A 27,017-nucleotide genomic window follows, 5' to 3' on the forward strand; every position below is an offset into this window, starting at 1 on the left:
CGCTCCGCCCCGCCCGGCCGGTGCCGCTGTGTCCGGGGCCGCGGGTCCCTCAGCCGCCACCGCCGCCGCCGCCGCCGCCGCGATCCGGGACAACCAGGGCCGCCCCGAAGACCCGGACACTGGACTACCGGGCCCTCGGATCCGGATTCCGGGCTGCTGTGGAGTCTGGAGCGGGAGAGCGCCGGGGAAACCCGGAACCTGGATGAAAGAGCCAAATCCTGGGTCTCGGAATGCGCGGTCACACGGAGCCCGGATTATAGAGTCGTAGCTCTGGGAATGTTGGAAAACCCGGCGAGCCGGTTAAAACATAGAGAAACTCGAAGAAACCTGGATTGGGGAGCTCGAACCTAACGCTCTCTCCTCCTGGAAAGAACTCTCACTGGACCTGACTTCCCCGCAGAGAGGTCTCTGGAGGAAGTATCATATTTTAAATACAGAAGACACCAGTTCCGTATGTATCTTTCAACCATGAGGTGAGGAAAAGGCCGTGAGGGATCTGAACGTGAACATCCACAAAGAACAGAAGAGCTAGGACAGCTCATAATGGTTTCATCCATTTTATCCCTTGGTTCAGCAAAGTATCACCCCCCCCACCCTAATTTTTTATCCTTTGTTCTCCAGTTTTTTTTTCTTTTCTTTTTTTTTTTTTTTTTTTTTAGGATTAACGCTTGTTTTCCTCTCCAAAGTACCCATTTATCTTTCTAGATCTCATCTCACCATCGGATATTACCAAATCTTGCTTTTTATTATCTAAAAGTCCTATTTTGTACTTCTTCAACCCACCATTCTTTTTTCTAACGACTGTAACTTCTGTCTTTCCTTATCTGTCATTCATCTGTTATTGCCCAGCGCACTACTACACAGTAGACATTCAGGCAATGTTTACCTGAACCCTCCCACCCACCTCTTGCTTGTGAAACAAACACTTCATGACCTCTTCCCTAAAATTTCCACCTCTTTCCACAGCAAACAGAAATTTAATTCTCAAAGCTCCCCATTCTTAGCCCCTCTTACGTCCTTCTTGTGTCCTTGACCATCTTAGCTCTGCAGTTTTATCTTTCCTTTCTTCCCTTATCCTGAGGCATCCTTCAACAGTGCCATTCAAGATAAGTGTGTGACTTGGGGATAGAGCCAAGTCATAAAACCCCTTTACTCTTCATCTACACACACACACACACACACAGCTGAGGAAGAAGAATCTCCCTTTGGTCCACCAAAATTCAACTTGTTCCAGTATAGTGCAGGACATAATTGATCCCTGGGGATAAGACAATTCCAGTCTTTACTGGACGACATTACAAATGAGGAATCAACTACTTAGCAGGCAGAGAAAGAGTATGGTTCGGTGTTTTAGACTTGGAAGTGACTTAATTAAGGGTTAACATTCAAGTAGTCATCATTTACTGAAGAACGTGACTCTATCATTGGAGATGACAGGACTGCAAAAATAGGGAACAAAGGAAAATAAACACTCCTACAGTGAACCTCAATTTTTAGCCAAAGTTATCAAGCCTGGAAGAATCACCAAAAATTTTCAAGTGACTGATATCCTGTACACTCAAAGATTCTTAAGTTTTGACTTCCTATTCCTCTAGACCAGGGATTGGAAAATTATGGGTCACACACTCACTGCCTGTTTTGATATGTCCCATGAGCTAAGGGTGTTTTTGTGTGTTTTTTTGTTTTTTTTTTTTACATTTTTAAATGGGTGAAAAACAATCAAAAGAATATTTTGTGTTGTGAGAATTAATATGAAATTCAAATTTCAGTGTCCACAAATAGAGTTTTAAGGGCTCATAGCCAGTCATCATTTATGTATTACCTATGGATTCATCTGCACTGTAACAGCAGAGCTGAATAGATGTTAACAGAGACTGTAGGACCAGGAAAGCCTAAAATATTTGCTATCTGGCTCTTTACAGAAAAAGTGTGCTGATCTGTGCTCCAAACTGTCCAGTAGAACTTTCTGCGATGATGGAAATGTTCTATATTTATGCCCTCCAGTTTAGAAGCCACTAGCCCCATGTGACTGTTTGGGCCCTTGAAATATGGTTAATGTGACTGAAGAACTGAATTCTTAATTTTATTTAATTTAAATAACCACATGTGACTAATGGCTACCATATTAAACAGTACAGCTCTAGACTCTTGTCAAATCTTATGTACTGACATTTTTTTTGCCCCTTGTGCCAACATCTTATTCCCTTCCTATGTCACAACTTCATATGGATTCTCAGTCCCTCCCATCCACCCCCCCATTGCCCTATTTATCTGACTCCAAACTAGGATGCCACACTTACTAGGTTTTCTTTCTGGGCTCTCCATTGTCACAACTGAAATCTGAAATCTGATCAGTTTACCAAGTTTCACCCCATGAATTAATCCACATTATGTGCACACATATAAATGGACAGACATTTACACAAGTTTCTTTGTGTCAGATGGAACTGTGGCTATGGTCTTTCTTCTCTGCATGAGAGAAGTAGAAAAGCCTTCCACATGCTGGATCCCTTGCTGCTGGTGTCTGTGATATGGATCACCTCCCTCCAAACACATTCACAGAAGCTGAGAACAGCAGATGTGTACTTGCTATTTGAATCTCAAGGAAAAAAAAAATCCTTCATCACAGCCTTTCTTTCCTCCCCCTAGGCCTAATAAACTGAAGTTAGTTGATTTCTCTAGTTTAATAGATGCTTGCTTTTTTTACTGGTCTTTTCTAGCTGGGCAAGAGAACAACCCCAACACTGTCTCAATCTTGGCTAGGAGTTCTAGCAAAAGCATTAAAAAAAATTTACCAAATAAATGAAATCCATATAAATGGGCTTTAGTATAGACAGCAGTTAAAATCGAAAGAGATTAAGGGTTATAACTCATAAAAACCCTAACTTTGTAATTTTTGTAAAAATAATCTTCAAAGTCTAAGTTTTTCACAGCTACTCCCTAGGAAAAAATGGGTTTCTGTACACTTCCAGCTTGAAAAAAGGGGACACCTAGTTCTTTCTCTAGATTAGCTATACCAAGCAAAAAAAAAAAACCCCTTACTCCAATCCAAACATCTGACTGGAAAGTCAAAGCCTCCTAAGTCCTGACAGAGAAAGTATCTTGTTTCATGTATCTCCCACTCTGAGCTTACATAATTGAGACAGGACCCTGTCTAGAAAAGCAAAAACAAAAACACTAAACCCTTCAGGTACTATACACATTGAGAGCCACTGAACCCAACCATCCAAAAGGGGGCGCAGATATTTAGGCTGCAAAAGAAAACCAGCTCAGAAATGTGAAACTTCCCTCAGGCCAAGCTGTCCCAGAGTTAACAGGGTCAGTGCAAAGTGTTGTAAAGCACTGAAAGGCAATTCCTGGGCGAGTTTGTACTCAGGATGCTAAGAATTTCCACTAGGCTTTAAATTATGCTATTCATCACTGAGCAACTGACGGCCATCTACCCCCAAGTCTCTCCCACACTTCCTCCCGAGCGTCCCACAAATAAAAGAGAGACTTTACACCACCAACCACCACGTGAACTAAAAGGCTTTCACAGTCTAACCATGAAAAGAAGTTTCCAAGTTACTCTGCCATTTACTCATGTGGCACCAGCTGCATATTTTGGATGCTGAGGTGGGTTCTTGTAAATCTGTAATGTTCTTGTAAACTTTCTTATCACAGCACACAAAATGGTTGCATAACCTGAACTCTTGCAGCTCCTGATGTTTTTCTTTAGGTGTACACACACAATCTACCCAGGTGAAAAAAAATCAATCCAGACTCCTCTGTGCTTGAGCTGTCATTCACATAAAAAGGCAGGTAACTTTTTGTGGTTGTTGTTTCCTGGGTCCTTCACCTCCTGCCTTTTGGTTTTATTTTGGTACTCAGAAAACGAGACAATTCCAGTGCAGAATTCAAGATATTACTGCTTGGTAAACTATTAACACAGTGTGGCTTCATTAATAATACTAGGGTCTTCAGGAGACCAGAATGAGACTTTTTTTTTTTTTCCCTCTAAAGAAGTACCATTAGCTGTCCTTTCCATTTTCTCTACAGAAGTTGAGCAGGAAAAGAAAGAGAATACTGCATATTTGCATTACCAGAACAAGAATCGGGTAGGTTTTCCCTGGGAATCCAAAGTGATCAGGCCCCCACAAAACCAGTGCCTAGAGCTATGCAACAAGCAGAGTTCACAGTTGAGTGAACATCAATGCATATGAGTGGAGGCATTTCAATGCAAATACATGCTGAATATGAAGGATTAAAGAAAGGGGAAATTAATCTTTTTCATAACACAGGGCACTTTTTTTTTCTCTCCTGCGTGCTCTCTTTTTTAAGTCATGCACACAACTGCTGGAGGGAATCCAACTTCCCTAGTGTGGTGGTGGTGCTTTATAAAAAGCAGAACATACACATTTAAGACCATGAATTTCCTGAGGATGCCAGCAACTGAGATTCTGACAGCTCTGCTGAACAGACTCAGAAAAAAAGTGTTTCACTAAGTAGGGCCAGACTGATGAGTAAAAAATCTCATTTCAAATCAACCTATTTTTTCCAAGCTCATAGCTTCCTGAGGTGTGATGGTTTAAAAGGTTGGGTTTCAGCATTTGGGGGTATATGAATACATTTACTGAAGGGACTTTATTTTTTAGTTTGCTTCTAACTGTCCCATCTAAGTGATGCTTTTGCAATACCCACAAAATAAATAGGGCAGTTTCATGTTGCTTGAGCAAGTAGCTCTATCTTCTCCCAGTCTGATCTTCTTATGTCCTAACATCTCAAACCAAAGAACAAAGTGGCAGCACCTTTTCAGGTTATCCCTTAAAAAAAAAAATCTGCCAATGAAGGTTATTCAGCTTTTGAAGACTGTTCACTTCAAGACATGTTGGACTAGAGCAAAAAACTTGTTAAAACCCTTTCTGTCCCATCACAGGTATGCATTAAACATAGGATTCCTCAAACACCTTAATACTCTAACCAGGCTATTACTTTGAAAAGAAACTTTAAAATTCAAGTGGTCTCTCAAAAAAAATTGTTAACCTTTGCTAAGAAAGTTCCCAATCTCAAATCCAAGCTTCAGAAAGGAAAGTAATTTCCAACTTGTTCTTTTCTGATACCATTTTGAGAAAAATGTCAAAGACCTAGAATTTTTAAAATAGCATTTTATAAATAATGTATTCAAAGATTTTGACCTACTACATAAAGTAAGAATCCCACTCTTTAAGAAAAATATACAGATTTAGGTAAGAGTCTAAATTCTCAAAGATTCAAGCCTGATGCCAAGCCTTTAGATTTCTAATGCTTCAATTCCAAAGGACCAGTGGATAGCAATTTTAGTACACAAAACTCCACTATGCTGTATAGCTCCTTTTCTCCTGGGTCAGACAGCTTTATTCTGCTTCATTAACCCCTTCTTTGCTCCTTGATGGATCTTGGAATCCAGTTTCCCTGTAAAGGAGAAAAAGAAGCCTCATTATTTATTTTTTATATTTGCAATGCAAATCTTTCCTGGCCTCCCAGGTCTTCTGGTTCCTGTTTTCCTGTCACATTCAATTATCTTGCTTCAGGACTTAGACACTTTCAAACTTCAGAGTTTCATTCTGTAAGAATGAGGAAGCAGTGGGAACACTGTTTAAGGACACACAAATGTGGAGACACACACACACACACACACACACACACACACACACGATGAGTATTCATTCGCCTAAAGAATCTAAATCGTTAATATTTCTAATTTTGTAGCTAGAAGAAAAGAAACAACACGTTTTTCAGGAGGTCTCATGCTAAGGCAAGTTTGAAAAGAATACACATATATAATAAAGGAAGGCATTTCACACAGTGGGAAACTCATTCCTCTGACCTGTTAACTGGCTGAGCATAATGCATGAACCTCCCTCGCAGTGAGAAAAGCAGTTCAGTTCACCCCTTTGCTGCCTCAGACTTAATAGGGGGAGTGACCTGAAACAGTGGAGTAGAATCCACATGAATGGTTTACTGACAAAGGGCCCCTATCACCAGCTAAGAAGGGCAAAGGTCATAGGCTGTATGACTCTTCTAAGTGTTAAAGTTAGAAAACAAGCAACCTTCCTGTCCCAGGTGACCCTAATGAGAGGTACTTTACTGATGTGGTCCCTGACCTCTGACTCCTCAGATCTACCAGGACGGTTTGGTTCAGTGGTAGCAGCCTTAGGAGCCATCCATCTCATGCATGAAAACAGTCTTAACAAAGTTCCTGTCTGTCTTACACATTGATTTCTCCCACAAAGAGTCTCACTTAAGTCAATAGTGATACTGGCACTGAACTGAAACAGAAACAGGTCAGTTTAGCCTCAGCATTACAAAAAAAAAAAAAAAAAAAAAAAAAAAGATTAACAAACAAGGAGCTTCCCTTTAAGGCAAGCCAGGTGTACTACAGCCCACACCCATAACTGCCCCCCCCCACATGCTGTCATTTTCATTTGTTATAGTAATCAGGTGTACAAGAAAGGGCAATGGAATAGAAGTCAGGAGACTCGGGTGCTAGTCCATCCCTCTGTGTTATTAACTAGCTGTAAAACCTGGGGCAAGTCATTTAGTCTCTCTAGACTTTAATACTCTCACTTGTCCAACTAAGAATACATGTCTTGACTACTGCAAAAGATTGTGAGAAAATAACCTCAGGGCGCCTGGGTGACTTAATTTCAGCTCAGGTCATGATCCCAGGGTCGTGGAATTGAGCCTCTTATTGGGCACCACCTACACGGAGCATGGAACCTGCTTAACACTCTCATTCTCTCTCTCTCTCTCTCTCTCTCTCTCTCTCCCCCTCTGCCCATCTCCCCCCACTCATGCTCTCTCTCTCTCAAATAAAATTAAAAAAAAATTAAAAATAACGTCATCCTAGTTTCCCTTTTTAAGTTTTCTTAAGTTTTGTTTTCTTTTTCTCCTCATCTCTCTACGGGTATACCTGTCTCTGGAATAACATTACTTCTTTTTCTGGGCTTCCTCAGAAACCATCAGTAAGCAATACCCTGAATGCTATCCACTAGCATTGTCACAATGCTGTTGATTTTAATTTGGGCTTTACAGCACAGAGTATTCCCAGGGATTTAGGAGTCTTTCATCCCCCAGGCTGCCCAGCTGGAAATCCGAAAATGTGCCAGCAATCTGGCAAAAAGCCCTACTACAAGGCAAGTTTGCCTTTATATTCCTAACGCTACCATAGTGAGCATCAAATGGTAGGTGCTCGGTAAATGTGTTCATCAAATGAATTAAACAAAGATGGCAAGGCAGACATTACAAATTTGAAAACCTTTGCACTGTAGGGACTAAGTAACCAAAATTAGCAGATATCAGATAAACACTAAGAGTATCCATTGAAAAGGCGGTGGTACCAGAAGCATAAGGAAGTACTGCATCTCACTCAACTTTTTAGGACAAGCTAGGACAGAATTCAGAATCCCACTTAGGACTTCACACTTCTAGTTCTTTAGTCCCTGAGACTACCTAGCTGTATGTGAGGAAGTCACCTAGTCACTCTTGTTCTCAGCTTTTTCTATGCCAAGAGGAAATTGGACTACGTTGTACAGGAGGATTCTTCCAGCTCTATGATATCGTGCCCTAAAAATGAAATGTGATTAGAATAATTTGTTTCTGAGGCAATCTGATAAAGTGCAAAGAGCAGGAAAATCAGAGACAGAAAGATGTGAGCAAAATACAACTTCTATAAACCTATTTACTCAACTGAAAAGTGAAAGGAGTAAAAAATTCCTAACTTACAAAGTTATTGAGAGAATTACAGCTAACATTAAGTGCTTTCTAAATACCAAGCACTATGCTGTTTTTTAATATACATTAGGTCATTTAATCCAATAACTAATTGAAATACTATATGTTAAAATGCTTCATAAACTCAAAATTCTCTGAAAAAGTAAGGGTAGTCATATTTATGCGGAGGCTTGGGAGTATGTTTCTTACTTATGGTCTCAGTTTACCTTACAACTCTAAGCAAGTCTATTAACTATATGTATTTCAGATTCCTCTTATAAAAAAAGAGCCATTACCTTCTTGACACCCTCAAAGCTTTACTGTCTAAGAACATTCCAAGTATAATCTTTGGAAAACTCCAATCTCATTGTGAAAGCCCTCAAGTGAGACCAGCTCAGGTAAGATCAACCCTATGAACCAAAGCTGTCAATGCAAACTAATCCCTGGCTTCAGGGATGATGTCATAAAATGGAAAATAGGAGGAAGGAGATATAAAGGAAGTAGGACTTCTGGAGCATTCCCAGGGATTCAGAAATTCTTTCATCCCCTCGACTGCCTAAGAAAACTATGCATGTGCCAGCAATCTGTAAGCTCCTCATAAGTAAGGACTTCTTTACATCCCTAACATCTACCACAGTGACTGCCAACAGTGGCCAGCTTAGGCCAGTTGCAGGAAATAAAGGCAAGGGACTGGGGCCTCTTGCACGAAGAAGCAGTCATCACAGTTCCCCTAAGATGGCAGGAATTCTGAACTAGTTCTAGTTCAGCCTCATCTTTCAAGACTTGGGATCTGGATAGTTAACTACAGTTACATACAGTACACTCTTTTAAAAGCAGAGTGGTAATGCTTAATTTCTGTATTTCTCCAATATTTTTACATTTAATACCTACAGCATCTCAGTGTTAACCACATCCTCAATCATGGTGCCTAAGGAAAATCAAATGCATGTGCAGCAAATGGACAAGAAGTTAAAAGGGGAAAGAGTATTTGTCATCAATTGATATAACTCTCCTAGGGATTTCCACATGCTTTGCATAACATATAAGGCAGTACTTAAATGCATTTATAGAGCAATAGTTCATTTAATGTAAAAAGATTTCCTTTGTCTCTTTGAGCATTTAACCTACTCTATTATACTGTTTTGCATTTCCTAATTTGAGCAGACACATAGCCAAATGATATATTACACACTGTACTTTTCTGAATGATTTCAAGAAACGGAATTATCCCCAGGTCAAGCAAGCTCAAGTTTATGTGTCCAAAAGCATAAACCAAAATATATGCCTTTACTTCCAGTTATGGAGTAAGTCATGGGAATAAAAGGTACAGCATAGAGAACATAGTCAATGATATTATATTAGTATTATATGGTGACAGATGGTAGCCACACTTGTGATGAGCAGAGCATAATGTATAGGGATGTTGAATCACTATGCTGTAAACTTGAAACTAATGTAACATTGTTGGTCAACTATAGTCAAAAAACTAAAAAATGTATACATACCTTTAAATTTAAGGCATACACACACACACACACACACACACACACACACACACACACACACACACACACACAGAGAGTACAGCAGGTAAATAGGTTGTATTCTAAAAGCTTATTTGCAAGTCAGAGTTTGGAACTTGGAACATGTCTCATAGAACTAATCTATAAAAGATTCCTAAGCCATCCTACAAAACAAAAACAAGAACAAAAACATTTAAGCCAAAGCACTATACTTGAAGGAGAGTATTATTATGGACCTTTACCATTTAGTGGAACAATATAGCTAGAAGAAAATGTGAAGCATTACAGATTAACAGCCAACTATGTATTTTCCCCTGTGGCAGTGAGAGTAAAGACTTTTTCCAGCTGTAAGCTACTGAAGGTGGCTCCTTTGGACTACAAGAAGAAAGTTCTGGCAGAGTCTAAGATTTTAAGAGATGGTAAAGAGGAATGAAGGATGAAGGAATGAAGAGTTATAGGGAATAGAAACTTCACACCAAACTATATCCTCAGGTAGGATGGTTCCCTTTCAATAGAATTTTTTTTTTCCAGGGTGCCTGGCTGGCTCAGTCGGTACTACATATGACCCTTAACGTCACGGTCACGAGTTCAAGCCCCACGTTGGGTGTGGAACCTAAAGAATTTTTTTTTTTCTGATGCACAAAGGGATTGGTCACCCATTCTTTCATTTTTTCTCTTTAAATTTTGCTTATTTCTGACTGATGTTTCACTTTGGCCTAACAAGGAAGAAGCTGCGGTCTCACAATTTCTACCTGAAACAAGCAGACAGCCCATTTGGCTTTTTAAAGCTTTTAACTACAATCGGGAAAGGACAGAAGGTTACTAAAGCTTTCCTCTAAGAGCATCATTCCTCCCCACCCCTCTACCCCCCACCCCCATTAAACCTTATTGAGAAAAACAGAGGCCATATATGTAGTGAAAGTAGGTCTCTGGGTAGAGAAAGTACTGGAGTAAAACATTTCACAGAAATATCTAAACTGTTTACAGAGAACATTTTCTCACAGGAGATTAAGCAGCAGGTAAAAACCAAGATAGGGGAGGAAGCTAAGAAAAGGTTATGGTGACTAAAGATCAAGTAGCACTGGGTATGGGAGAAAAGACCTAAAATGTTTTCCTGCTACCACCAGTGCTGATATCAGTACCTAGAATAAGGTGAGAATGGAACAGGGAGGGATAGAATGCCACAACCAAAAAAGAGGGACAAGAGAGAGATTTAAATACTAAATAGCGGAAGAGTGCCTGGCTGGCTCAGTAGGTAGAGCATGTGACTCTTGATCTTGGGGTTGTGAGTTCAAGCTCCACTTTGAGTCTACAGATTACTTAAAAATAAAATCTTGGGGCACCTGGGTGGCTCAGAATGTTAAACATCCGACTCTTGATTTCAGCTGATGTCATGATCTCACAGTTTGTGGGATCAAGCTCCAAGTTGGCCTCTGTGCTGACAGTGCTGAGCCTGCATGGGAGTCTCTCTTTCCCTCTCTCTCTGTCCCTCCCCAGCTTGAACTGGCTCATGCTCATTCTCTTTCTCTCTCTCTTCCTCTCTCTCTCTCTCAAAATAAACTTTATAGGGCGCCTGGGTGGCTCAGTCGGTTGAGCATTTGACTTCAGCTCAGGTCATTATCTCACGGTTCGTGAGTTCAAGCCCCACGTCGGGCTCTGTGCTGACAGCTCAGAGATTGGAGCCTGCTTCAGATTCTGTTTCTCCCTCTCTCTGCCACTCCCCTGCTCACTCTCTATCAAAAATAAACATTAAAAAAATTAAAAATAAACTTTAAAAAAATAAATAAAATCTTTAGAAAATAATGATGAGATTGATCAATCAATCAATCCTAAATAGTGGAGAGGAAGAAAAAAGTTTCCAGGGCCACTTGGCAACCAGCTGGGATAGTCTGAGTTGAATAATATGTAGAAGTCAAGGGCAACTTATGTTCAGATTTTCTGATATATAGGAATCTAAGGAACATATGTCTCATAAATCACAAGAGTTGCCTGAATTTTGTGATGAATATACATTAATCTAAATTCACAGTCCAAGCATCTTATTTTGTGATCGTAAGCAGTATTACTCAAAGTGTAGTCAGCTGAGCAACAGCATCAGTATCACTTGGAAGAAGGCCCAGGAACCTATGTTTTAACAGCTCTCTAGGTGATTTTTATTTGCAGTACAGTTTGAAAAGTACTTCTCTATAGAACAGATTTATCAAATGGCTAGTTGGTCCCCCAGGTACAGTGTGAGGTAGAATTGTGCACAACCTAAGACAATGCATGCCCCCAAATTATCCAGTTCACAGAATGGGAAAGCAGTGTCACAGAGGCACAAAATAGTAACTGATGTGAGCAAATGGGACAGTTTCTGAGGTTGTTTTTATTTATTTTATTTTATTTTTTAATGTTTGAGAGAGCGTGCATGAAAGTGGGGGAGGGGCAAACAGAGTGGGGAGGGAGAGAATCTGAAGCAGGCTCATCACTGTCAGCACAGAGCCTTACTCGGGGCTACATGCCATGAACTGCATTTGCATTGTGAGATCACGACCTGAGCTGAAATTAAGAGTCAAGACACTTAACCAACTGAGTCACCCAGGCGCCCCAAGGTTGTTTTTAAAAATAAGTTAGGCAGAAAGACCACCACTATGTATTTCCTGAGATAGCTTTGAAACAGAAGAGGCTGAGGTAGGACTAGACAGAGGAAGAGAAGTTGGTAGTAGTAGAAGAGTTAGAGATTGAAAAAGTAAAGTCAACAAAAAGTGATTAAGAAGTGAATATGCAAGGGTGCCTGGGTGGCTCAGTTGGTTGAGAGTCTAACTCTTGGTTTCAGCTCAGGTCACTATCTCAAGTTTTGTGAGTTTAAGCCCCACATCGGGCTCTATGCTGGCAGTGTGGAGCCTGCTTGGGATTCTCTGTCTCCCTCTCTCTATGCCCCTCCCCCACTCTCGCTGTCTCTGTCTCTCTCAGGATAAACTTCTAAAAATAAAATAAAAAGAAGTGAATATGCAGGAATTCAAAGAGGGTACTATAATCATAAATACATAAAGCAAAAGTTACAGAAAAAATAAATCATCGAGAGGTTTGAAAAAGAGGGCTAGGTTAGAGCTTTAGGAACCAGTAATCAAGGGCAAATTGGGAAGTGGAGCCTCCAAAACACTCAAAAAATAGACACACAAACTTCAGTCTTATTCTTGGATTGAAGACTGAAGAACAATGAATAAAGGTCATTATTGCCATTGGCATTGGCTTACTACTTCCTTTAATGAGCAGTGCAGCAGAGCAGAGCATACTCTTTTGGCTGACAAATGAGGATTTTAAATGTAATGGGATCTTAAATGCAAGTTTAGAGTGATTCACTAGCATACCATTAACTGTGGATCAACGTACACTTTGGAAAGGCTATATTGTAGTTAACTTAACATTAAAGTTATCACTAAATATAATCATATTAACCCTCCAATACTTGACATGCCATAAAACAGAGGAAGAAGAGATTTTTAAAAAGTTGAGCAAGTGAGACACAAGACACAAAGAAAAGAAAATTAGACCATCAAAGTTTGTGACTTACAGATTTTTGGATTTCCTTTAATAGGAAACTTCACAATCATTTCCTGGGGATTTGTGCAGATGAAAACAAATGGAGAATCAGATTCTTGACTCATGTCTGGATACTGTGAAATATAAAAATAACAAGTTCAGACTAGTTGGGACAAATTTTGAATTTCAAGGAGATTAAAGGACGTCCCAGATTTCACCTCAACATTCTGATGATAGCACTCTCCATTTCAGTCAGGTAAAGAGGATTATGCTTAGCAAGCAAGAACAAACCTTCACCTTTCCCCAGGCCTTAGCACAGTGGTCTTATGCAATCTATTGCCTGCCATTTCTGACTTCCTCCAATGGGAACTTCTTTAAAAAAGAATACCTGATATCTTCCCAGAATAAACAAAACTGACTGTTCTTTTTCTTTTTTTAAGTTTATTTATTTAAGTAATCTCTACATACAACATGGGGCTCGAACCCACAAACCTGAGATCAAGAAAAAACTGTTCTTTTAACATAAGTGACTGAGAGTTGGGAGAGTCACAGGTCTCCTTCTGGAACATCGGGCACCCCCTAGGTTAACTCAAGTAAAACACTGGAAGATTTAAGAAAAATAGAACATTTGTGGAAATTCTGCAAGAAATAATCAACAGAGCCCTTCTTTCACTAAAAGGAAGGAAGATGATTCATTCTGAAAGGTATGAACATGCAAAAGCTGTTTTGCTGGATGCATTCCAGACTTACTTAGGGTGAAAAGGTAACTGGTAGAGCAATTCTGAAAATTATTTAGAAGCCTCCTTTGGATCTCTCATCACAAATCTGTGTGAATACTTAGGACTTGTATTCCTTCTGCAAAGACAGACACAGAACCTGGAGTAAGACTATGCTGGCCACATAATTACAACTTAAGGAACAACTGAGGGTTGGCAGAAAGTGCTCTCTAGCAATGCCCAACTGATTTGTTGTTTCATTATTTCCTACCTTGGGATGTCTTGTATTTAGCATGTTTGACAAATATGACTCATAGGCTGACTACAACTATGGGTCAGACTTCATTCCCAGAGGAGCCTTTCTCCTAGTAGCTACCATCCTAGGTACGCACTTATTTTCCTCTCTTAGTCACCTGCTAAGATATACCCTCTAAAGACCTAAGGCTCTAAAGTAGAAATGGAGGTTTCAGTAAAATAAGAAAATTCTAATTTCTCTGTAACTAGTGGAAGCATAAACAGTTAAAACTTCTTTACTGACCACTTGACCACTCTGTCTTAGGTGGTAGGTAACGCTATGGAGAAAACAGAGGAATTTTAGCAGCTTTTGGTCCTGCCCACATACCATGGCTTTCAGTGTGGGACAGGTGTGGCATGTACTTTGATAAAACATAGCTTAATATCAAGCATCAGACACAATTATATTCTGAGGCAGGATCAAAATGTTCATGGCAGAAAAGAAAGACTGAAGATGAGAAGGAAAATCCTCTTCTTTCCTTATCCCCTGGATCTTTAGAACTCAAAGAAAAGCAGGTTCCAGCTGTTACTGCTGAGGTGCTTTGGCACGAATAAAACCAGAGGCTGCCATCAAGATCTTTCAACCTAATTCTACAGAGGGCAAAACAGCAGCAGTCACAATTTCCATCTCCAATTTTCTTCCTCTCCCCTCTGTGTCTTAGAGTATTGAGGCAGAGGACAGGCTGCCAGGACCTCATGGCTCTGCTTTTCTGGAACTACAAGCTATTTCAGTCATCCTCTCCTCTTTTTCCTGCATCAATAAATGTTCCCTCTCTACTGAACCAATCCCATTAACAAACATAACTTCTGTAATGTCTGCCATAAAGCAAAAACTCTCCAGATCTCGCATTCTCAAGCTACTGCCCCATTTCTGATTCTCTTTACAACAAAATTCATTAAGAGATTGTCTGTGCTCTCTGCTTCAAATTCATCTGTTTTTTTCTTGAATTCACTATAAACAGACTTTCACTCCCATCACTCCACCAAAATTATTCTTCATCAACTAAAGGTCATTGTTCACTTCCATGTTACTAAATCAAATGGTCACTTTTTCAGTTCTCATCTTAATTGATCTATTTGTAGAATCTGACAGAACTCTTCTCTCCCCCCTTCTTGAACACATTTCTCACTTGGCTTCCAGGATATCGTTCTCTTCCTGGTTTTGCTATTTTACTGATTGCTCATTTCCCCATCCTTTAAATGTTGGGCGTGCTTCAGGGGTCAGGCCTCAGACCTCTTCTCTCTCTACATTCACAACCTTGGGGATTTCCTTCTATCTCAAGAGTTAAAAAATAAGGTCCTGAATTTCTAACTACTAGAGGTGACGGATGTTAACTAAATTTATTGTGGTAAACATTTTGCAACATATATATGTATCAAATCCTTCTGCTGTACACCCTACACTAATACAATGTTATGTGTCAATTATATCTCAATAAAACTGGGGGAAAAAATGAGGTCCTGAAAGTAAAAACCTAAACCACAATGAGATACTAGTTCATGCTCAAGAAATGACTACAATAAAACAAAATAAAACAAAAACAAAAACAAAAAACATGGAAAATAACAAGTGCTACTAAGGATGTGAAGGAATTAGAACCCTCATGCATTGCTGGTGTGAATGTAAAATAGTGCAGCTGGAGTGGAAAACAGTGTGGTGGTTCTTCAAAGAATTAAAGCAATTCCACTTACGTGTATATACCCAAAAGAATGCAAAGTAGGGACTCACATACTTGTGTACCAACGTTCATAGCACCATGATTCACAATACCAAATAGTATCCACAATCCAAATGTTCATCAGCAGATGAACAAAATATCGTACATATGTACAGTGGAATATTATTCAGTCTTAAAAAAGAATCGAATTCTGATATATGCTACAACATGGATGAATCTTGAAATATTATCCTAAGCGAAATAAATCATGCAAAAGGACAAATATTGCATGATTCTACCTATATTAGGTACTTAGGATAAGCAAATTCATAGAGAAAAAATAGAGGTTACCAGGGGGTGGGGGGAGGAGGAACAAGGAGTTATTATTTAATGAGTACAGAGTTTCTGTTTGAGATGATGAAAAAATTCTGGCAGATAATGGTGATGGGTTGTACAACACTGTAAAAGTACTTAATGCCACTGAATTGTATACCTAAAAATGGTTAAAATGGTAAGTTGCAGGTTATATATTTAATCACAATACAAACAAAATTAAAAAAATATCAAGATCCTGAATTCTTTTCTAAACCTGCTCCTGTCTTATCCATACCCCCTTTATTTTTATTTATTTATTTATTTTTTCAACGTTTATTTATTTTTGGGACAGAGAGAGACAGAGCATGAACGGGGGAGGGGCAGAGAGAGAGGGAGACACAGAATCGGAAACAGGCTCCAGGCTCTGAGCCATCAGCCCAGAGCCTGACGCGGGGCTCAAACTCCCGGACCGCGAGATCGTGACCTGGCTGAAGTCGGACACCCAACCGACTGCGCCACCCAGGCGCCCCGTCCATACCCCCTTTAAAATGAGTGAATGATCCCATCTTTCCAGTGGTTCAGGCCAAAACCCCCACAATCAACCCACTGAGAAATCCTGTTAACTCTACCTTCAAAGGATGTCCAATACCTCACCATTTCCTAAGACCTCTATAGCTACTCCCTGATCCAAGCCATCATAATGTTTCCTTGGATTACTACAGTAATCTAATTGGTCTGTTTCTGCCCTTAACCTCTTTCTTTTCTATTTTTAACACAGCAGTCAGAACTATTTAAAAATATATACCAGATCATGTCACTCCTCTGCTTAAAACTCTCCAGTGGCTTTTCATCTCATTCAGAATAAAAGCCTAAATCCTCACTGTGACCTTCAGGTCCCTAGACAATGTGGCCCCCCATTTTCTTTCTTTCTTTCTTTTTTTTTTTTTTTTTTAATTTTTAATGTTTATTTATTTCTGAGAGAGACAGAGTGTGAGCAGGGGAGGGGCAGAGAGAGAGGGAGACAGAATCCAAAGCACACTCCAGGCTCCGAGCTGTCAGCACAGAGCCAGACATGAGGCTTGAACTCACAGACCGCAAGATGCTGACCTGACCTGAGCTGAAGCTGGACGCTTAACCGACTAAGCCACCTAGGTGCCCGTGGCCCATTTTCTGACACCTTTTTCTACTACTTTCACCCCCACTTTCACTCCACTGTGGCCACAATGGCTTGTTGTTCCTGTCTCTGGGTCTTTCCACTTGCCTAGTCCCTCTTCCTGGAATGCTCTACCCCCTAGCCCAGATATCCACCTGGCTTCTTCTCTCTTTCTTCAGAACTTTATTTAAATGTCAACTTTGCAGTAAGTTTTCCCTCATCATTCTATTTAAAATCGGAGCACCAAACTCCTCACAAACTTGACACTCTCAACCCCTCTCTCCTTTTTTTTTTTCTTACAGCACTTACCATCATCTGATACTACATAACTTTACTTATTTAAATTTTTAAAAGATTTTATTTTTAAGTCATCTCTACACCCAACATGGGCCTTAAATTCATAACCTATAAGCTTCCAACTTCGGCTCAGGTCATCATCTCACAACTTGCGTGTTCAAGCCCTGCGCCAAGCTCTGTGCTGCCAGGTCAGAGCTTGGAGTTTGCTTTGGATTCTGCTTTCCTCTCTCTCTGCCCCTCACCCACTTGCACTCTCTCGCTCTCAAAAATAAACATTAAATTTTTTTTTTTTTTTTTAATTCACAACCTAGAGATCAAGAGTTGCGTGTTCTACCAACTGAGCCAGTCAGGTGCCCCTAAAAATTTAAATATGGCTTCCCTTTACTAGGATGACAGCTCCATGAAGGCAAGGATTTTTGTCTGTTTTGTTTATTCCTAAGCACTTTGAATCATGCCTGACACACAGTAGGCAACCGATAATTATTTGTTGAATTTGGGGCATTTGGGTGGCTCAGTTGGTTAAGTGTCCAACTCTTGATCTCAGCTCAGGTCGTGATCTCAGGGTCATGGGTTCAAGCCCCATGTTGGGTTCTGGGCTGACAGCTCAGAGCCTGGAGCCTGCTTCAGATTTTGTGTCTCCCTCTCTCTCTGCCTCTCCCCCACTCACACTGTCTCTCAAAAATGAATAAATGTTAAAAAAAATTAAATTTTTTGTTGTTATTGAATTAAAGAACAATGAATTTATCAACTTGTGCATTAAGGTTATCTTTTTTTAATTTTTTTTTTTTTAACGTTTATTTATTTTTGAGACAGAGAGAGACAGAACATGAACAGGGGGAGGGTCAGAGAGAGAGGGAGACACAGAATCTGAAACAGGCTCCAGGCTCTGAGCTGTCAGCACAGAGCCCGACACTGGGCTCGAACCCATGGACCACCGGATCATGACCTGAGCCGAAGTCAGACGCTTAACTGACTGAGCCACCCAGGCGCCCCTAAGGTTATCTTAATCATGCTAAATACATACAGGCTGGGAACTAGACACTCTTAGGATGATAGCCCTGGGTAAAAACAGGTGCTATCCTATAATCTGTTACCCCCCCCCCAAGATAAATTAGAACTCTTGGCAAGTGGGCCAATAAGGCCTTGTGTTTAATATAAACTACCCTGACATATATTAATAGAGTAAGCAAATGTCAAATAACGGGGAAAATGATGGACAAATGAAATTATAGAACAAGAGGTTTATGGGACCCATTCTTGCTTCACAATAAAGATAAACATCAAAATCAACTTTCCAAACTTAATCTAAATCCAAGTTTTATGTGAATATCTCTTTTCCCAAACTATTACTGAACTTCAGGAGGCTTACAAGAAACAGAGCTGACGAGCAAAGCAGCCTGCAAAAAAATAAAGCAAAGGCCTATGTGCTGGGAAAAGGGGTAGAATACATTAAAGCAAAGTCAGTTTGGCACAGCCTCAGTACCTCCAGAAAAGCATAATCACTGCAACTGGGGTCTGGACACTATGGACCACATTAAACACTGACAAGTCAGTGACTTACAAGAAAGGGATTTTGGTCTGAGAGTAAAAAGACAAAAATGCACCTGATGGAGAGAAAAGTAAATTAGGGGCACCTGGCTGGCTCAGTCAGTAGAGCACATGACTCTTGATCCTTGGGGTAGTGAGTTCAAGCCCCACATTGAGTGCAGAGCTTGTTTTAAAAAAGAGAAAAGTAAATTAAGAGAAGGTTCATATTTAGAAACAGTGTGAATAAACTCCAGACGCTACAGTAAGGGTCAATGAGAGCACATCAGACAGGTTAGGGAATGTGGATTTTAAGATCAGGCAACTCAAAGCAACCATTCAAATTCAGTAACAGATTCCTCAGGAAGTTGCTGCTGTTCTTGCCTATGAAAACATGACTCCTATCACCTGGTTTCCAGCCTGATGAGTGGGGGAGGTGGGCCTACTCTTCTTTCATGCCTCATAAATTTCATAGCTGTCTAACATAACAGGTAATTAACTACTAAACAGCCATTTTCTTCTCTTCTCCAGAGGGAAATTGTTCACCAGTCGTTTAGAAAACATTTCTTTTGCCATTTTCATAAGAGAAAAAAAAAGGTTAGTAGTTTTTGGCAATCACTACTAATTCAGAGTCAAGTGGCCATTTTCACCAACTCTGCAAGCCTCCATTTAGTCCTTGTACTGAAATGATCAGTAACTCCTAAATGATGCCACTCTTGACAACAAATCCCCAGATGACCTATAAATCTTATACCTGTCTCCAGAGGACTAACAGCTACCGCAAACAGTTAAGAAAGAACTCACTGACAAAGAACATATATTTGCTGTAGGTTTTCTTGGTTTAAACTTTGGGGAACTAGACAGGACATGAAATCAGGCTCTGAAATCTAGTTAGCTGAAAACCAACTCCACGAAGATTGAGGTGATAATACTCAGAAAGAGAGAAGGAAATAAGTCTGATAAAAAGGCTACAAGTAAAACAGATCCAAAGAAGCACATCCTGAAAGCAATTCTCTAATAGTTCTCTAATAGTTCTTGTTTACCTTTTCTGTTAAAGCAATTCAACAGGTCTACAGGACACACAACTAGTACCTTAGGCCCCACTATACTGGAGGATAAAACTTTTCTCACATCAGAATAACATAGGAATAGTGATGCTCTGACAAGATGACAACTGTATATTTGACTGGAGTTGGATAGAGACCAAGCCAGCTGGCCCAATATGGGATCACTGAATTCCCACGTACAAGTACCCAAATCAAATCATGCGCTCAGTATAGGGGCGCTTGAATGGCTTAATCAGTTAAGCATCAGACTCTTGCTTTCATTTCAGGTCGTGATCTCAAGGTTTTTGAGTTTGAGCCCTGCAATGGGCTCTGAGCTGATAGGGCAGAGTCTGCTTGGGATTCTCTCTTTCCCTCTCTCTCTGCCCCTCCCCTGCTTTCTCTCTCTCTCTCTCTCTCTCTCTCTCAAAACTAAACATTTTTTTTTAATAATCGTGCTCAGTATCAAAGATGGAGGGATTGCAGCTCAATGCTACAGAGTTCATATTTGCTCCAGGTGAAAAGAATAATATGCAGCTTAAGGGTCTTACAGCCATTTGTGGAAGATGACCTAGTTGAAGCCACACAGCATTGGTTTCCTGGTCCCATCCTACTCACAGTTAAGTTTCCACTGTGGCTTTCTGTGCCCTTTGGAATTCTATGCTAGAACCTCCATACACAAGAGAACCTAAGCAAGTGTATTTTCTCTAAAATTAACTGCATAGCTTTTCTGCCTTCTTTAAGACCTAAATGGGAATCACCCACTCACAACAGTTATTTTTGGTCTTAAATTTCCTATAGCAGGTTTTCACTCCAACTTAAACTAGTGAGAACCAAAAGAAAATTACTCTTAATTAAAGATACTATGTTGTAAGGTCCTTTAACCATTGAAGTCTACATTTGGGACTAATAACTCAGAATGCTAAAACTCCTCTTAAGGGATAGGACTATTTTAGAATTTATCTCCCAACGGGAGATAACTGAGAACAACTGTTTTGAGGCACAGTTCAGAACATCCTTTGACATCAGTTAACATACCAAGGTAAGATAACTGTCAGGCAAACTGGTGCTATTAACAGTAACAATATGCCTTTATTGAATGATATTTATCTTTGAGAACAAAACAGATTAAAACATTTTAAACTATCCAAATAAAAAATCATAACACTGTATGTTAACTATACCAGAATTAAATGTTTTTTTTTTTAATTTTATTTTTAAGCGATCTCTACATCCAACATGGAACTGAAACTCACAACCCCAAAAATGAGAGTCACATGCTCTCCCAACTGAGCCAGCCAGGCACCCCTGGAATTAAAATTCTTCTTTTTTATCATAAAAAAATTGATTTTTGTATGGTGATTACATGTTATAGTACTTCTTTCCTTTACTTCTATAATATAGGTTTTCTTTACCACAGGTCATTTATTTCAAAGTTATTTATCTTAAAAGAATATTTTTTCTCTTTTCCTTAAAGTTTAGTTATTTATTTTGAGAGAGAAAGAGAGAGAGGCAGAAAGAGAGGGAGAGAATCCCAAGCAGGCTCTGAGCCATCAGTGCAGAGCCCAATGTGGGGTTCGAACCCAGAAACCATGAGATCATGGTCTGAGCTGAAATCAAAAGCTGGACATTTAACTGACTGAGCTATCCAGGTGCCTCAAGAAAATTCTTTTTTTGTACACTCCATGTGGACTAATGATACTACCATTCACCCAATTGCCAGAGCCCAAAACCCAAGTTTATCTCAGATTTCTTTCTCTTATCTTTCATATCCAATCAAATCACCAAGTCCTATAGACTTTACCTCCTAAACATTTCAATCATCTGTTCCTTTCTGCCCAACTCATCTGCCAGAGCAATAATAGAAATATGAACACAGTAGCCCAGGGAAGGAAGTGCTTAGTCTTGTCAGGGAGGAAATGGACTGAGGTCTAGGAAGACACTACAGAGAGTGACATCTGAGTTGTTTAAAAGGATGAATATGAACTATCCTGGTGGAGAAGAGCATGGTGACCTGATAAAGGATGGTATACTGAGGAAGACAAATTCTTTCTTCAGGACTCACCTTTTTTACAAGCTTCCTTAACCCTCTCCACCCCGCCCCCAGTCAAGCTGCGTTAGGAGTTAGGGCCTCTCACACATTCCTTTTTCATATGATAATTAGTATGGTTGGGTTTTCTTGTCTCAGTCTCTTCTAGTAGACTGAAAGATCCAGAAAGATGAAGTATCTGTTAAAACTCTGGATCCTTAGTCTTTTTTTTTTTTTTTAATGTTTACTTATCCTTGACAGAGAGAGTGAGACAGAGCGTGAGTGGGGAGGGCCAGAGAGAGGAAGACACAGAATGGGAAGCAGGCTCCGGGCTGTGAGCTGTCAGCACAGAGCCCAACGCGGGGCTTGAATCATCAACATGAGAACATGACCTGAGCTGAAGTCGGACGCTCAACCAACTGAGCCACCCAGGTGCCCCTGGATCCTTAGTCTTTAGCGCAGTTCCTGGCACATGACAGATGGTCAGTCAATACTTACTGAATGTATGATTGTATAACATTCCAAGCAATAAAATCTTAGATAATTTGCTACCTGGTTCATACAGTAGACTAGGTGAAAAATTAAGAAGCCTTGAACAGATTGCCAGAAGATACCAAGGCTACAGCAGATTCCTTCTAGATCAAGCAGACCACTTTCTCTCTAACCTTCGGTTTACTTACAGGTAACATGAAGGTGTCACATTAAGTGATTGATTCTACTTACATAAAACCTCTTATATCTATTCCCCTCTTGTCTAATTTCACTGGCATTATCCTAGAACAGACCTTTGAAAATATCTCGACCCTGGAATGACAACTGCCATCTCATTAGTCTCCCCACCTTCAGGCTCTTCACTGCAATTAATCTTCCACCTTGCAGTCAGATCCATTTTCCTAAATGGAGGCCCTGATCACGTTCCAAACACCCCGGCTCCATTCCACAACTGACTACAGATCAAAGTCTTACCTCTGAAGCCTATCATTCAAAGCTATCTACCATCTGACCGCAACATACCTTTCCATTCTTGTTTGCTGCTTCTTCCTCTTCTTCTCCCATACTCGTCTCTCAACTAACTGGTTTGCTATTATTCTCTGGACAGGCCCCTAACTTCCCACCTCACACTACTCCTCCTCCTTGGAATATGCTTTTCTTATCAACTAAGTAGGAAGACCTGAACAGCAATCCCAATTCTACCATTTACTGACTGACACTATGCAAATTACTTTAACTCTCTGTCTTGAATTCTCTTCTCTTTAAAAGAGGGATAACGATACTTTGCTTGAAGTGGTTGTGAGGATAAGAAAATAACATACATAATAGGCCTTGTATATAAGAGCTGATCAAAAAGTGATAGATTTTATTATTACCTTTCAAGGCTAATTCAAAAGCCATATTCTTTTTTTTTTTTTTTAAGTTTATTTATTTATGTTGAGAAAGTGTGATAGAGTATGAGGAAGGGGCAGAAAGAGAGGGAGAGAGAATTCCAAGCAGGCTCTGAGCTGACAAAGAAGGCTTAAACTCAGATCATGACGGAGTTAATCATCATTAACAGAGATCATGACCTGACCCAAAATCTAGAGTCAGATACTTAACTGATTGAGCCACCCAGGCAGCCCAAAAAGCCATATTCTTAATAAAGTCTTTTGGGGTCCCTTCTAGCTAGAAGCAACCTTTCTGTCCTTTAAATTCCTCAGAGACACTCTACTTTTCAAGACAGTTATCCTTGCTTTTTATTTTGTTTTTCTTTGTTTACATACATATTTTACCTATCTAGTAGTCTTTTAAACACCCTGAGGACAGACCCCATGGCTAATTCATCTTTTTGTTTCTTGTAGTGTCTAAAACAATGTCTGATTTTTGGTAGGCACTCAAATATTTACTGATAAATACTTAAGAAAACCTTAAGAGTTATAGGTTTGTTTTCAGATGAAAAGGTAAAAACATTAAAGAATTTACATAAATGTATAGACAAGTGTTAACGTTCCCCTCCTCTTTTCAGGATAAGTACAAAGGAAAGCAAAATGCTTTCTGGAATATAAAAAAATATACATGGTTGTGTTCAACTCAGCAAGTAGGCATTTGACACCCAGATTACAAAACAACTTTAAAGACAGTCTGCTCTGACCTAGAAATTCCAGTAAATATTCTAGTCTTCATGAGAATTCTGAAAATATGTTCCCTGTTTCACTCAAGTAAGCTGTACTTTTAAAGAACAGCCTAGGGTTAGGCTAGTTGTGGCAGACACACAGTTCCCCTCTTTGTTGGGTCTCTGACACAGCCCTCATGATCCCTTAGAAATCCACATTTTAGGTCTATAAATATGCAGGTTTTCTCAGTATGACAGAGGACATTTTCACATATTTTAAAAGAAAGCAGGGGCACCTGGGTGGCTCACTCGGTTGGGCGTCCAACTTCGGCTCAGGTCATGATCTTGCCGTTTGTGAGTTCAAGGCCTGCATCGAGCTCTGTGCTGGCAGCTCGGAGCCTGCAGCCTGCTTTGGATTCTTTGTCTCCCCTTCTCTGTGCCCCTCCCATGCTCGAGCTCTGTGTCTGTCTCTCAATAATGAATAAACATACATACATACATACATACATACATACATACATACATACAAAGAAAGAAAGAAAGAAAGAAAGAAAGAAAGAAAGAAAGAGTTTGTGGGGGTGCCTGGCTGGCTCAGCCAGTAAAGAATGTGACTTTTGATCTTGGGGTTGTGAGTTCAAGCCCCATGCTGGGCACAGAACTTACTTTAAAAAAAAAAGAAAAAGAAAAAGAAAATTTGGGGATACTGCATTTTTCAAGGCTGTTATCTGGGTTGAATACTATTACTTCCTTCATTCTCTAATTTCTCACCTCTCAGACCTACAGACAATCCATTGATTGATGATAGAAGCTGATGATTTCCACACATGATTTTTGCAAACCTTCCTGATGATCTGTATTGCTTGGATACCCTTATAGGAGAAGGACCAAATAATACTCTCTACCCCAATGAAGACTTCAATTCTATTGCAAATGTCAGTTATATAGGCACCCAGCAGAACTGCTTCAGCATAACTCTTTAAAGATAGGGTCTTGGCTATTATAAAAGCCATAAGATCAAACGGACTGAAGGGTCAGTAAACTGGCAGGAGAGGAATGGATTTAGTCAGAAGAAATGGAATAATCAATGACCTTGGAGATTTCAGACAAATCAGATTTTCTATTGAAGGCAGAGATATAAATAGCCCAAACACAACATAGACAAGTAGAAACAAAAGCCACCAACTCAACTTTCTGTTTGAAAACTTGTTAGGTCTAGAGAACTGTTCAAACCACAGCTGCTAATGGTTATGGATTTGGCAATCAAAATGTCTTTGTTAAAAAAAAAAAAAGTTTTAACTGCCTTACTATTGAGGTTACAAACCACAGCCTTGATGCATTGTTGCAGTCAACATCCTCCCTGCTGTTTTTGAGAGCTTACATCTGCTGCTGGCAGATAAAGTGCTGGCAAACTGCATGGGCTCCTTCCAGGGGAATACAGGAGAAGCTGTAACTAGATGGCTCTCATCTACCTTTCTCTCCTGAGTTGAGCCCACAGCCTTTGCTGCATCATTCTTGTCTTGTCTAGGTTGATTCCCTGCCATTACTCAGAGGGCTCAGGGTCTAGTGGGATTTTGTTCTGGCACAAATTGGCCATGCCAGCCATACTACTCTTAGAAGATAAAAGGAAGACAAGTTCTTAGCTCAGGGCAAAGCATTTTAAGCACATATTTTAAAAAATCACTTAGAGTATAGTGTACTTGATTTTAAACAACCTCTAATAAAACTTTTTTTTAAAGAGACTAAATGATCACATTATGCCAAAAATAGTGAGGGCTTAGTATATTTTAACTTATCAAAGAAAGGCCAAGAATGTGAGGTCAGGAAGTAAGTTACTGAGTTTCTTTGGGGAAGGAAAAAGGAACGAGATGGAGAAGTAAAATGTGGTCCAAGTCACACATGAGATTAGTTTCAGTTGAAATAAAAACTACTAGATCTACATTGGTTTTCAAAGAAAATGTCATTCAGCTGGGTAATGAAAAATGAGTGTAAAGGTGCAGAAAGAAGACATAGGTCAAGAAATTGTTTCCTGTATGATTCTCCCTCAGTGAGATGACCTATGACAATAAAAGAAAACCAAACATACTTAGGCTAGCACTTTCTTAGCTGTATATACAAGATACCAGTTCTGCAGTATGAAAGTAGGTAGTGTGTATGAGGTAGGGGGAGGGGATTTATGGTCGAAAAGTTTAACACTGTATGTTGTATCCATTAGACGTAACAGACAGTTGTATCAGAGAGTCATAATGCACACTAGCGTATTAAGGTCTCTGAGAAGGTCTACAGTAAACAAACACATTTGTCTGATACAAATACATTTTCCAAATGTATGTGTCCATTCAGAACCACCTCCCCCTGTTTTTATTTCCCCAGAGAACACCTATACATGGAAGAGTTTGGGAAATGCTAGTCTAGGGCTATTATTCCTAAACTTTCAACTCATTCTTACAGTAATGAGAGTAAGGTTTGTAAAACAGACTAGGCAATCACATTACTAACATCACAGAACCACAGCTCAAACAAAGACAGGTAGATTACCAAAGACGCTTGAGACATTTTCCGAAAGGCAGCCAAATACCAAAGCTACAACTTTTAAAAGATCTTTATCTAATAAATAATCCCCAAATAAGACTAATATCAATTCTGCATACATTCATGAGCTACCCCCAAAGAAAAGAAACAGTGGGGAAAAGCCCCAAAAAAGCTGACCATAGGGAAAATGAGTAAGGGATTCCTATTTGATGAAGCCTACTGGCTTCTGGCATTTGGAGATATTCTAATGACATATACCAGAGAAATTCATAAGGAGAGTTGCCAGGACCTCCAGCTGGGAACATATGGAAGGATTCCTACATTTCTATGTGCTGCCCTCAGCATCCTCAGGATAAAAGACAGAATCTAAGCTCAAGGAGGAGTATCATGCTGACCTGAAAGAGAAGTATCCATGAGAAACCAAAAAAGATTTGTCAATTAGATTTCTAACTCCCATAAGCTTGCTGTACTCCACAGACTAGGATTACTGTTTCCTACCCTTCTCTACACATTTTGTGGAAGGAAGAAGACTGGCTGTCTAGTGATTGAAATCATTTGACCTTGTATCAGATGGTGGTTTGCTTGATGGACAAATAA

The 27,017-nt window shown here is 39.8% G+C and overlaps 1 protein-coding gene across 3 annotated transcripts in view; it reads right to left on the reverse strand.

Annotated features, from left to right (window-relative positions):
* Positions 1-5,126: 5,126 nt before the first annotated feature.
* The window catches only part of TRIP4 (thyroid hormone receptor interactor 4), a 66,956-nt gene continuing 45,065 nt past the window's right edge, over positions 5,127-27,017 (reverse strand). For 2 of the 3 annotated variants that reach the window (XM_023255212.2, XM_023255211.2), the window contains 2 exons: positions 12,808-12,910; positions 5,127-5,430 (listed from right to left, as the gene is read on the reverse strand). In XM_023255212.2, coding sequence (XP_023110980.1) covers positions 5,363-5,430; positions 12,808-12,910 — 171 coding nt within the window. In that variant the 3' untranslated portion in view covers positions 5,127-5,362. Of the gene's footprint in view, positions 5,431-12,807; positions 12,911-13,526; positions 13,632-27,017 lie in introns of those variants that run through there. The other variant, XR_002742893.2, reaches the window with a different exon arrangement.

Source organism: Felis catus, chromosome B3 (genome assembly GCF_018350175.1).
Source record: "Felis catus isolate Fca126 chromosome B3, F.catus_Fca126_mat1.0, whole genome shotgun sequence".
Taxonomy (NCBI): domain Eukaryota; kingdom Metazoa; phylum Chordata; class Mammalia; order Carnivora; family Felidae; genus Felis; species Felis catus.